The sequence below is a fragment of the Drosophila willistoni genome (assembly GCF_018902025.1).
Source record: "Drosophila willistoni isolate 14030-0811.24 chromosome XR unlocalized genomic scaffold, UCI_dwil_1.1 Seg143, whole genome shotgun sequence".
In the NCBI taxonomy this organism is placed as follows: domain Eukaryota; kingdom Metazoa; phylum Arthropoda; class Insecta; order Diptera; family Drosophilidae; genus Drosophila; species Drosophila willistoni.
Window position 1 is genome coordinate 6,770,195 of NW_025814056.1, and position 12,126 is coordinate 6,782,320.

Below are 12,126 nucleotides of genomic sequence, written 5' to 3' on the forward strand. Positions count from 1 at the left end.
AATTATAATAATGTATTTTAAATTATTATATATGTATTTTCAATCCACTAACTTAGTTATTATATCTCTAAATGTTAATCGAAATAAATCTAAACTGTTTCTAATCGATATATTATATAGTATGTGTACTTTATCAATAATGTGATAAATAGTTATTAGTTTTTAGTTATTAGTATTAGTCAAAAGACTCAACATAGTTTAGAATAAAACTTTAGAAAGAAAATTTTGATTGTTTTTTCTTGGAATTTTAACAAGTTCGACAGGGTCGATGTATTATTAATTTTTGGAATTTTTACTTAAATTTATTTGGTGCAAAAAGCATATTATATAAAATACAATATCTAATAAGACTTTCAAGTAACATTGGAAAATAAATTTGTGTTAAGCCTCTCTGGACATAAAGCCAATGCAAAACAATAAAGATAAAAACAAAAACTTCAAGTTCAAAAGAAGTTTTCCCATTTTAATCTAAATGAAATGAATTGTAAGATCTTGTTATGTAAGTCATTTGATATTACCTAATTACCCTTTTATGAAGTCAAGGCATAAAGATACATTTGTATCTTTTTGAAAGCACACACACACACACAGACACACACACGCACACACAGTCCATGTTGTTAATCACCTTAACAATTACCTCATCGATGTCTAACCGCATTTTATCACCTACAGATGAATCCATGCGGAATGTTAACCACAAAAGCCAAACATTTATTTCATTGTTACCACAGAAATTGAAAATGCTTTACAAAATTTTACAATTGCAATAAAATTTCCTTCAATGAGTCAGATCACTTGGCCAAACAGACAGACACATCAAAAGGGTGTTTGTGTGTGTGTGTATGTGTGCGAAACGTATTGATTACTTTGCGGTTAGAGCAATTAACAGCATATGTATTTATATGTCAACTACACTTATCTCTTAAAAGGGAGTTTCCCAACCAAAAAACAAAAAACAAAAAAGGGCTTAGAGTCTCAATTGGTTTCTACCTTGTTTGGCTATCAAAGCGGCACGTCTCTGTAGGCGATACATTTTTCCAAGTTGTACTTGTATGTAAAACAAATATATGTGATCAAGATGTATAAATATATATTTTCACTTGTTAGCCAAATATTTAGCCACTTAAAAACAGTTCATTGTTTCAATTTTTCCTTTTATTGCCACTCGCGTTGCAGACCAACAATCAAACAAACAACAAAAAAAATTTGTATCTTCTTCAAACTTCGTCGTAGAGTAGACCGCTTGAGATGACGTGCAAAATTCAACTGAACTAAAAATTTAACTTCCTGGCTGCAAAAAAAAAAGTACACAAAAAAGAAAAAAAAAAAAAGGAAAAAGAAAACACATAAAACGATCTTTTAGATACAAGAGGCAAGAGCCTCGCGTCGTGTAGGAGTTCTCAACAACTGCAACTTGTTTGAACCACAAAGAGATAGCAGAGGCAGTCAAAGAGAGACAGACAGAGAGAGACAGAGAGAGAGAGAGACGTAAGGCAAGAATGAGAGAATAACGAAGCGGCTTAACTTAGGGTAAACAAAACTTGCTAAAAGCAACAAAAAGAAGAACTTGTTTCCATTGTCCATACTTGGAGTTGGCTATAATGTGTATCAGCCTAAGAGATGGCCCTCCCTATAAGGCAAAGAGATCGATCAGCTCAACAACAAAAAATAAAGAGCTTTTCTAGCTTCTGAAGAGAGACTTTTTCGGGGGATTCGAGCCACAACATGTTCGAGCCCCAACCGTTTGGAACAGAGTAGTGCAACATTTTGACACTGAACTTGCTTTCAGTTAGATTTGATCTTGAATTGCATCTAACCAAATGAATAAAGTAAGGATCATAGTGAAAATGATTTTGAAAAGGAAGACAGACCTATTCTAACATTACATTAAATGGAGAAAGACTAGAGAAGCTCTTAGAAAACTATATGAAAAATTAAGTTCTCCAAATTTTAAGACCAAAATTGGCATATAAAAGGAAACACCTATATAAAATTTATCTCAAAACTTACTTATTAAGCAAAAGAGGATTTTAAATAGAGATATATATGGAAGTATAGGCTTAAGTTTTGACCTATAAAAAAGGCTAACAATCACCTTAATAAATAGCCAAACAATCAAAATCAAATGATCTAATTTGTAAATACAATATTTTTCATTAGAAAACAAAAAACAAACCCAAAAAATGGCAACTAATTTGTTAATTTTCATATGTCTTTATTGCGTATAACCATAAAAACTGGGCCAAATCACAGTCAACACAATTATCATAGGCGTTAAATCAAACACAACATATTACACAAAAACAAAAAATATTGTACATAATTCTTTTTTGGTTTTTGCTTAGAAGATAATCATCAATACAACATTCCAGATCTACATACATACATACATAGAAGAGAATGCACAACATCTCAACCGACTTAATCAAGTTCAATAAACTCAAAGCAAAACTCATCGCAGCATAAAAGAATAAACATTTAGTTGTTAATCGTAATTCTGAGTGACTGCCGGACTGACACTGACTTTGCATATATCGTATATGGTAAATCTGTTGACTGAAAACAATTGGGTCAAAGTTTGCGGGCCAAAAGCAATTTATTTTCACAAGAACAAACAAATGAATAGAAAAGGCAAAAAAAAAACCGAAATATTAGAGGACTAAGGCAATGCCAAATAATGTATACCCTATCTAAAGGTCTCCTTTTGATCGATTAGTCCTTGATTCAAGAGTATCTAGATACTCTAGATATTTGAAATTTATAAAAGGAGCCAGCTATGGGGCATCTAATCAGATTGATATTAACTCTATTGAAAAACACATTAATTCCACTTTTGTTGCAAAACTATTTAATCAAGAAACTTGTTCAAAATGAAGAAAACCTTTTCTGTATTGGAATCATTTAAGGCTTGTGGATTATTCCACAATGAAGCCGAAGAAGATTAAAACATTTTGACATCTTCTGACTTCTCATTGGCAAAACAAAGTCTACTCTAGCCAAAAATAACTATGCCCCGCAATGTTGCAAGTGTATTAAAAATCGAGATATAGAAATAAAAGAAAAAAAAAATCAAATCTGACAAAATATTTTATGTGGTAGCAAAAATACCGAAAGAACAACAAAAAACAAAAACAAATAATTTACATGCCAAACTTGTTGGCTTCGCAGAGTTAGCTAGAGACATGCCAGTTGAGTAAATAGAGGTGTTTGGGGGCAAAATGGGGGAAGATTTACTACATGAAAGCGATAAAGATCTCTCAATCTCGTCGATCTCGTTGATGGTATGGGGGGCTTACCTATAAATATGTTCTCACGCTTTATGTTATGCTTAAGTTGTCAAAGTCAAAGCTCTGAAACTTTGTTGTTCATTTTGTGCCTCATTATAAGGGCACTAAATGAAACGATTTTCAGCTTGTTCTGCTTTACGTTTTCGTTTTCGTTCTTACCCAACCCCCTGCCCCCGCCCCCACCTATCAGTTTATTTATATTTTTTTTATTGAACTATCAAATGTGGCTTTATGACCAAACCAATCGCACCTTTACGATGCACTTGGAGAGTCCGTAAGGGCCTAATTTTTATTGAGCCTCGTTTATACGCTACACGCACTTTATCAATGCCCTCGACTTGCGTCGTAACAGAAATTGATTTTCAAATGCAAAAACGAAAAAAAAAAACAAAAAAAAAACAAAATATGCATTTCATGTGTTAAATTTTACAGTCTTTTCGTTTTTATAATTGGATAAAATTGTCAATTTGTAAATGCCGATACGTAATCCGAGAATCTTAGCATAGAGAATCGTAAAACCCAAAATGTGTATCTTATTCTGTAGGTTTCTTCTTTGGCCCTCTGTTACCTGTTACCAGGTACTTAAACAGTAGTTAAATTAGCTGCAACTCTTGAATTGAATCCTACCTTTAGGCATTTAGTTTATGATTTTAATGGCTAGGAGTTTGCGTAAACGGAATGTTCATAATCATAAGGACTCGATAGGAAGTGACTATTTGTATGCCAAGATTATGTTATGAAACTGATTCACTTAACGATCGTTTTAGATAGTCTCATGAGCCCATCAAATGAATAAAATGATTTGCTAGTATTTGTTTTTGCATACAGTTTTTTGAGTCTTTACTAGAATGGGATGATTAAACACTAAAATGAATACTAAAAGCATTCCCTAATAAAAAAGACAATGTAAATATAATTTCCAACACAAAATGAGTTGAAAAATCTTTAAACGTAAATTAAAACTAAGAATTTAAAACACTAAAGTTGTCGTTGTTGTTGTACATTATGACGCACTTTAAATACAAATCGATGTAATTTATATTCTTGAATAACTCATTATCTACTCATAATAATACAATCAACACATATCATTCAGTTTCTTGTTCCTTATTATATAACATGGTTTTCAGCATGCCTTGTGCCAAAAGCCATTCCACTTCAAAATGTATTATAGGCCACAAAATAATGGCAAAACCCCAAAAAGAAAGAAAACAAAAGTACACACAGACATACAAATCTATGTATCTGTCTATATAAGATAAATAAAAATGTGCAGAAAAATCAGCTTCTCTAACAAACTGAATAGTCATAGAAAAAACTATTCACGATTTGGCCAAATAACAAAAGAAAGCTACGCACGGGCTCCAGACAAAACTCCAGTCTACACACACACACACACACACACACACACATACAGACACCATACTTCATATACGAACCTTCCACTTCAATAACAAAATCTACTTATTTTCGCATACAAAATTCATTAAATGCGATCATTGAACCTCACGTAATGGAAATAACGCAAAAAAACGAAAAAAGATACAAATTTATATAGATATTTTTTATATAGATATTTTATATTGAGAGATCAGCGTTTAAAAATAAAAATTATTCTACACAGATTAGCTGACAAATTGTTGAAAATTTGTCACACAATTAAAATTAATTATTAAAGAAAGATTCCAACCGAAACCAACAAAATGAAATGGAAAAATCGAATCGATGAAATCGAATAAAAACTAAAAACCATTAATTTCAATTTATGTGCCGAAAAATTGTTTTGTGAGTAAATTTTCAATTGGCATTTAATTGCGTTGACCAAAAAGAAACAGTGGAAGGGGAGATGAGCGGGCAATCGGAGACCGAATTACTTGAGAGTCTCCCATTCATTGGCGACAGCCGCCAACCAATCGATACAATTTCGATTTCAATTTCAATTTTGATTAAAGCATTCGTCTGACCTTCAGCATTCATTTGAGATTTTCGTTCACGATGATAATGACGACAACAATGATGATGATGATGATGACGAAGATGATGATGATTATTATTATTATGATTGTATTATTGAATTCGATTTCAATGATTTCTTTAAGGAATGTGCGCCCCAGCCATTGCCATTGCCACTGCCACAGGCTTTTGTCTACATCTGTGGCATCCACAGCAGAAGCACCACCACCACCACCACCACCAGAGTTCAACAGTTTAATTATAGATGGATATATTTATGTTAAAGAGAATGATCGCAAACAAGAAGAATGTGGATGCAGATGTTTTGCAATGATGTGCAAGTGCAAAATGGATTTCTGTTTTGTGTTTCGTTTTTTTGTTTTCCCCAAATGGAATCAATAATAATCAACATGAAATAAAAAAAAAGTCCTTAGAGATGGAATAACTTTGGCGGGGCCGACAAACTGATGGACAAGCGGCCATATAGGTTCGTTTCGTCGTGCATATCAAGATTCTATATCATTTTTATACGGTCGGAAACACAAAAAACAATTTTTTACAACAATATACGTATGAATTACAACTATTTCTGTTTATATAAATAATAGAAACCGTCCCGAAATTCTGGGAGTAGTAAATATAAAGTACAGTCTTGTATCATTAAAGAATCGTTCAAGAATCATTCACGAATCATTCAGGAATTAATGAGAAATCATCAAGGAATCCTTAAAAAAATCATTGCTGATTTATTCAGAAATCATTAAGAAATCATTCAGGAATCATTGATGAATCAATCAGGAATCAATAAAGATTAATTTAGAAATCAGTCATGAATCATTGAGGAACCATTTATTTCTGGTATATATTATTTAGCCCAGTGGTCACTTTAACTATTTTTTATTAAAGTTTAAGAATTTTAATAAATTTTCTCCAATAATTTCTCGAACTCAGATCGATTTAATAAAAAATTCTTTTCCCTCTACACTTTGTCGTTTTAAATTTAAGCAAGAGAAATGTTTTAATTAGAACAACAACAGTTTTTGTAAGAAATGGTATATTAAAGTAGCCAAATGAAAGTGTTTTCTATATAATCTAATAAATTATATATATTTTTCCCAGCATAATCAGCAGAGTCGATTCATATATTTTCGGATGTCTGGAATACAAATAGAATTTTAGCTTTTTCTATTTATATAAGAAATTTGTCATCTTACAAAAACTGTTTGCTGACACAACCTTTCTTCGTCTCGAACTTTAGCCATTTGGCCAGATGATGACAACTCTTATCAGCTTATGTCTTTTATACATATATCCTATATATGTATACATACATATATATATGTATTTATATATATATATATATGATTTGTAGTCATCATTAAATTGCTTTGTCATTTCTCTTTTTCTTTTCTATATGCTTATGGCCAATGATCGTGTCTAAATGAAATCTAGAAAACATTTTGTTGCGCTTACTCTTTCTACTGCTAATTTTGGTAATGAGAATAGAAGGGAAGGCTATAAAGCTTACTAATGCGATTACATTACAATACTTCAGAGATCAAGACGAAGGAGAGAAAGAGTAAGTGAGTGAGAGGGAAAGAATAGACATTCAGCTATCTAATAATAAAAGTGAAAAAACCAACTATATAGATAGTCTAAAAACTTGGTTAGCTGGTGACCACAATAAAAGACTTGGCAAAATAAACGAGAAACGCCTAATATGTTCAGAAAAATTTTTTTAAGAGTCAATGAACGTTGCGTAATTTCAATTAGGTTTCCTCTTCGGTTTTTTTTCCCCCCCAACTTCTTTTAACGCGGGAATCGGAAATGATGGGAATGAAATTGCATTTAATATTTCTTTGCTATTTTTCGAGCTTTTGTTGTTTGTCAGGTAATTAGAAAGACTAAAGAAAAAACGAAAATTAGCCAATAGAAAGAACTACAAAAAGGTCAAGAGACTTACCCAAAATGAAAAATGAAAAGCAATTGCAAGACACTCACCTGTAAATAAAAAAAAAAGTTTACAATTTTTTGTTTTAGTAATTGGTTACAATTTTTGGACAGTAAATACATTTTGTAAGTTGTAATAGTAAATTAATTATATTTTTTAATGAAATTCTTTAATTGTCTATGTTGTGACTACTTTTACTTTGATTGAGAGACTCAAATTACAAAAGGAAAAACAATGAAAAGAGAAATAAATTGCTTAAAAAATATGAAATTTCTTAAGAATATCTAATACGAGAATATTTATATATTATTAATTTATATATTATTAATGATTTATTACGCTCAATGTTCGGATTATAATCTTATTTACTTTCAGTTTTCATGAGATTTTTATTTATTAATTTATTTTTCATTGTTTCTTTACTTTTGTTAAGGAATTTCCGCCTTATGCCTTACGTCACTATTGATTAAGTCAGAGATGAAATTATGTGACTGCCTTTAAGATTTAAGGAAAGAAACAAAAAACAACAACAACATAAAAAAATACAACGACAACAATTTTTTTTTTTTTTTTTGACATGGTTTGGACATAATATTTTTAACTCTTGTATGTTGTTTCTTTTCTGTTTTTGATGGCCCACCAATATAATAAGCTGTGACAGGCCGCCTGGATTTATTATAATCTTGTCCAATGAAATTAAAAACAAAAACAAAACAAAAAAACTCCAAAAGAAAAAATATAAAGAAATAACAGCAACAACAACTTTAAACTCTACAAATAATTTATAGTTGAAGTTGTAGTTGTCGGCTTATATAAATGTGAAATTAATTGCTTAATTTAGTGGAATGGATTGCGAGAGTCTCTGACAGTTTTTATCACATTATTAATAAGAAATAGAGCTGCCAGCCAGCCAGTCAGCCAGACAAACAGTGGAAACCACAAGCAAACATAAAATGGAAAACGAACAAGAAATCAAATACCAGGAATAATACATCGGTCCATGTCTCCTCAGATGTTGCTGTTGCTGCTGCTGCTGCGAGCAGCTGTCAAGTTTTCCATACGCCCTCGTCTTTGTCTGGGTTCTGGATCTGGGCTGTGGTTCTACTACACACTAAACTGTCAACGTGGTCATAATTCATAATAATAAAGCTTGGGCCAACAGCGGCGACGGCGCCGCCAATTCTTAGTCGTTTCTATATAAACATACCACACCATGAACGACACACAACACTCGAAACAACACACTGGGAGAGTCAACACACAATAAAATGCAAAAAAAATAAAAATACATACATATGAATGAAATAAAAGAAAACTAGAAAAACTTTGAAACAAATTTTCAGTTCAGGTTGATGACGTTTTTAAAATACTCTTAAATAAAATATAAGCTTTAGATGGGTCATATTTAACTAATTAGATTTGGAAAATAAAAATATTATATAACTGAATCGAATATCAGACAAACGAAGACTTTAGTTTGTTTTGAAAACTGAACAGCTGTTCGCTTAATCCCCTAAAGAAATTTTTTTTTATTTTTTCCAAGTCGGCTGAGGTCAATCTTCAAAAAAAGTTCCATTATCAGTAGACTTGGCAATACCATGTCTTCAACGCTAAAACTAGTTGAGAATTTCAACTAAATAAAGCAAAAAAAGATTGGCAAAGCTTACAATGCCAGAGTCCAGCTCTTTGTGCATACCCCAAGTGCCTTAAATGAGTATTCTGAATTCGAATGGATAACCTTCAAGTTTTATTAAAACATTCATTTCAAGATTTACTCCAACAGTATTATTTAGAACATATATGGGCAAACTACAGGGTATTTAAATGAAGAGTTATTCTATGTCAGTTTCCACTTTTTATTTGGTGAGAATGAATACAGTAAAAAATCTTTAAATCATAAGTCAAAAATTTAATACAATATTTCTATACATTCGGTTAATACAAATTCCACTTCGAAAATATATTAATATTTTTTTTAAGTTCCTATTTCACTCAACTCAATACTGTTTTAATACATGGATGATGATGTACTTTAATTATAGCAAACAAAAAAATGAGAGAAAATGAAATAGTTTTGAATGTGACGTTGAATCTGACATCGCAAAGCAAGAGCCCAATAGATTTTCAACTGTATTTGTTCACAAAGGAAGGAAAGAAAAGAACTGTGAAACCATTTTCCCAAATAAATTTAATAAATATAACAACCAAGTTTTCGTCTTTTTCGCTTTACACAGTTTATCCATATAAATTGATTTACTTTTCTAATCAACTTAAACTTATTTGCCGTACCAGGTGCCAGTGAAATCAATATTAAATTAATGTTATGTAGAAATATTTAATTAAATTCTTTATATCTAAACTGATTAGTATAACAAACCAAAGAAAAGTCTACCAGGGCTCAAAAATTCAATGTTAACAAAAGACTTTGAAACGTGCTAACTTCGAAAATAAACTAATTATGATTTAGAAACATAAATAAATAAAATATATTGTACATCAAAGCAGTCCTCGGTAGATGAGTTGTCTAAGTGGCCCACTCATTAAGTTAATTGGACAACGAGGATCCGGGTTCAAATCCCAGGCTCTCTTTTGAAGTAGTTAGGTTGATAGTTTACAACTATATCATATACTTTAATACAATACAAATACAATAGTTTCCGTCTAAGCCGAAGTTAGGTTGATAGTTTATAAACTTTATCCTAAACTTGAATAATAATAATAATAATAATTGTACGTCAAAAGGTACCTCTATTTTTTTCTCCCTTAATGTCAACTCATATTTTTACTTCTAGCCTTAAATCCAAATTTGTTGTTTTATTGTCGGACGATAGATATATTGAAAATGCCCATTTGTAGTGTAAATATATAAAATTTATGAATAAATTAATGATACATTAAGGTTTTTGGGACAAATATTTACCTTTCAGAACTTTTCTTTGTAATTTTGAAACCCAAACTGATTGCTAAAAATAATCTTAGTCTGACGTTGATGAAATGATCAGGAGCCATTTGGATTAATTGTTGTAATATGCTAATATACCCATTTTCATTTTGCACTACAAATATAGAAATATATATGTATATAAATGGTTGGTATACAGTCGAGTTCAGCGGCGTGTTGGCAGCTTTTGTTCTGTATTGTTGTGGGTAGAAAGAGTGGTTCTGTTTATTTGTTACCTTTTGTTATCACAAAATTGTTCAATTGTTGACTCAGCAGCAAGAGCAGCCAGCAAAGGTGCTGCAAAATTGTTCAAACTGCAATTTTTGTGTTCGTTCTTTTTATTTTGTTTCCTTTTTTTTTTGTGCCTCGCATGAAAAAGAGATTTATGCCAACATTTGAACATTTGAACGGAAAAGGGAGTGGATTGGTGGACTTGTTGGCAATTTGTTCTCTGCCCTTTTGGCAAAAAACTATATAAGAAAAACTATTAATAAGTTATGGTATAAAGCGATAAGAAAAACTTTCTGATTTGTATGTGCAACTATTAAATCATAACTATTATTAAATTATGATGAAAATCAAAGCAATAACTAATGGACTCAATGGATTCAATGCCAATTTCATATCTGAAAAGAATTTCTTACTAGCTTTTCGACTAATTTATCTAGTAAATAGTTAAAGCTCAACGTTCTGCAAGCTGCATAATCTACATCAAGAGATGAGAATGGTAAAAAAATGAAAAAAAAAAGGAAAACCCTAACAATTGCCCATCCCAATGGGCATAGTTTTTTTCACAACAGTGGGCTTCTTCTTCTTCTTAGTGTTTTTCTTTTTGCTGGCTTTTGGTTTGGTTTTTTTTTTTTGGTATGGATTGGATTTGTTTTTTTTTTTCTTTTATTTTGTTTTTGCCTGTTAGGCTGATCAATCGCACAATTGAGTAAAATCCTACTTTATTTGCAGTACTCGAAAGCGTCGCCTGTTGCACATGAGGCACATAGGCAACCTCCGGCTGGGCCTTGGCTTTTGTTGTTTTAATGGCTTTCGCTAACATAAAAGCCATTAAGATAACATTTTTATAGGATTTCAATGGCAGTCACGGCAGCAGCAATAGCAACAGCAACAGCACACACCACCAATAGCAGCAAAAAGCAACAAAGAAGCTTTGGCGTTTTTTATGGCCAAGTCCCAGTCCCAGTCGCAGTTGCAGTCAAAGTCCCAGTCCTAGTTGCAGTTGCAGTCTCAGCCCTACCACAAACCACCTCAAAATGTCATTGACTATCAATAGAAGATGTAGCAGCAGCAGCAGCAGCAGCAACAGCAGTAGGCAACATTGGATGGTCCAGCAACAGGTTGGCCTTTTGTTTCATAGCCTTTCCTCCTTTCTCCCTTCTCCCCTCAGCACCACACACCATTTGTCTCTGTGGCTGTGCGCTTATTAAACGCAATATTTGTGGCAAGTTGCAACCATTTGCTGCTGCCGCTGTTGCTGTTGCTTCTTGGCGATTTATTTTTGTTGATTTTTTGCGTGCCAAAAGGGTTTTCCATTTTTCAAGCCACTTCCTACTTCCAGGTTAGGCTAAGCTTGGCTAGGCTATGTGAAGGAGCCCAAGCCCTACCCTAGGACTCTCTGTTTCGAGTGCAAAAACGAAGCAGCAACAGCAGCAGCAATCCCAAATCTCAATGCCACTCGATGATGCACTGCTCTTTCGGTGTCTGACTCTGACCCTGCCACTGACTTAGACTTGGTGAAGAAAAACATAGCTCGAAACATTGGCACAAAACTGCAAAATTATATATTGAAAATGTTTAAAGAAAATAATTCATAAAATTGACTAATCATTTGACTATAGACTTTCTTTGTTTGGTGTTAAGAATCTCTTGTAGTTAACAAAGAGTTCGTGTACTTAGCTTGGCCATAATCTGAATGATCGATTTCCATGTAGATTCTATAGTTTCCAAAATTAGACAGAAACAGTATTATGATTTAAGCT

The 12,126-nt window shown here is 32.1% G+C and overlaps 1 protein-coding gene across 1 annotated transcript in view; it reads right to left on the bottom strand.

Annotated features, from left to right (window-relative positions):
- The window catches only part of LOC111518992 (calponin homology domain-containing protein DDB_G0272472-like), a 56,439-nt gene that overhangs the window by 8,074 nt on the left and 36,239 nt on the right, over nt 1-12,126 (bottom strand). The window contains exon 3 of the mRNA XM_023177495.2: nt 10,115-10,250. Coding sequence (XP_023033263.2) covers nt 10,115-10,250 — 136 coding nt within the window. The remainder of the gene's footprint in view (nt 1-10,114; nt 10,251-12,126) is intronic.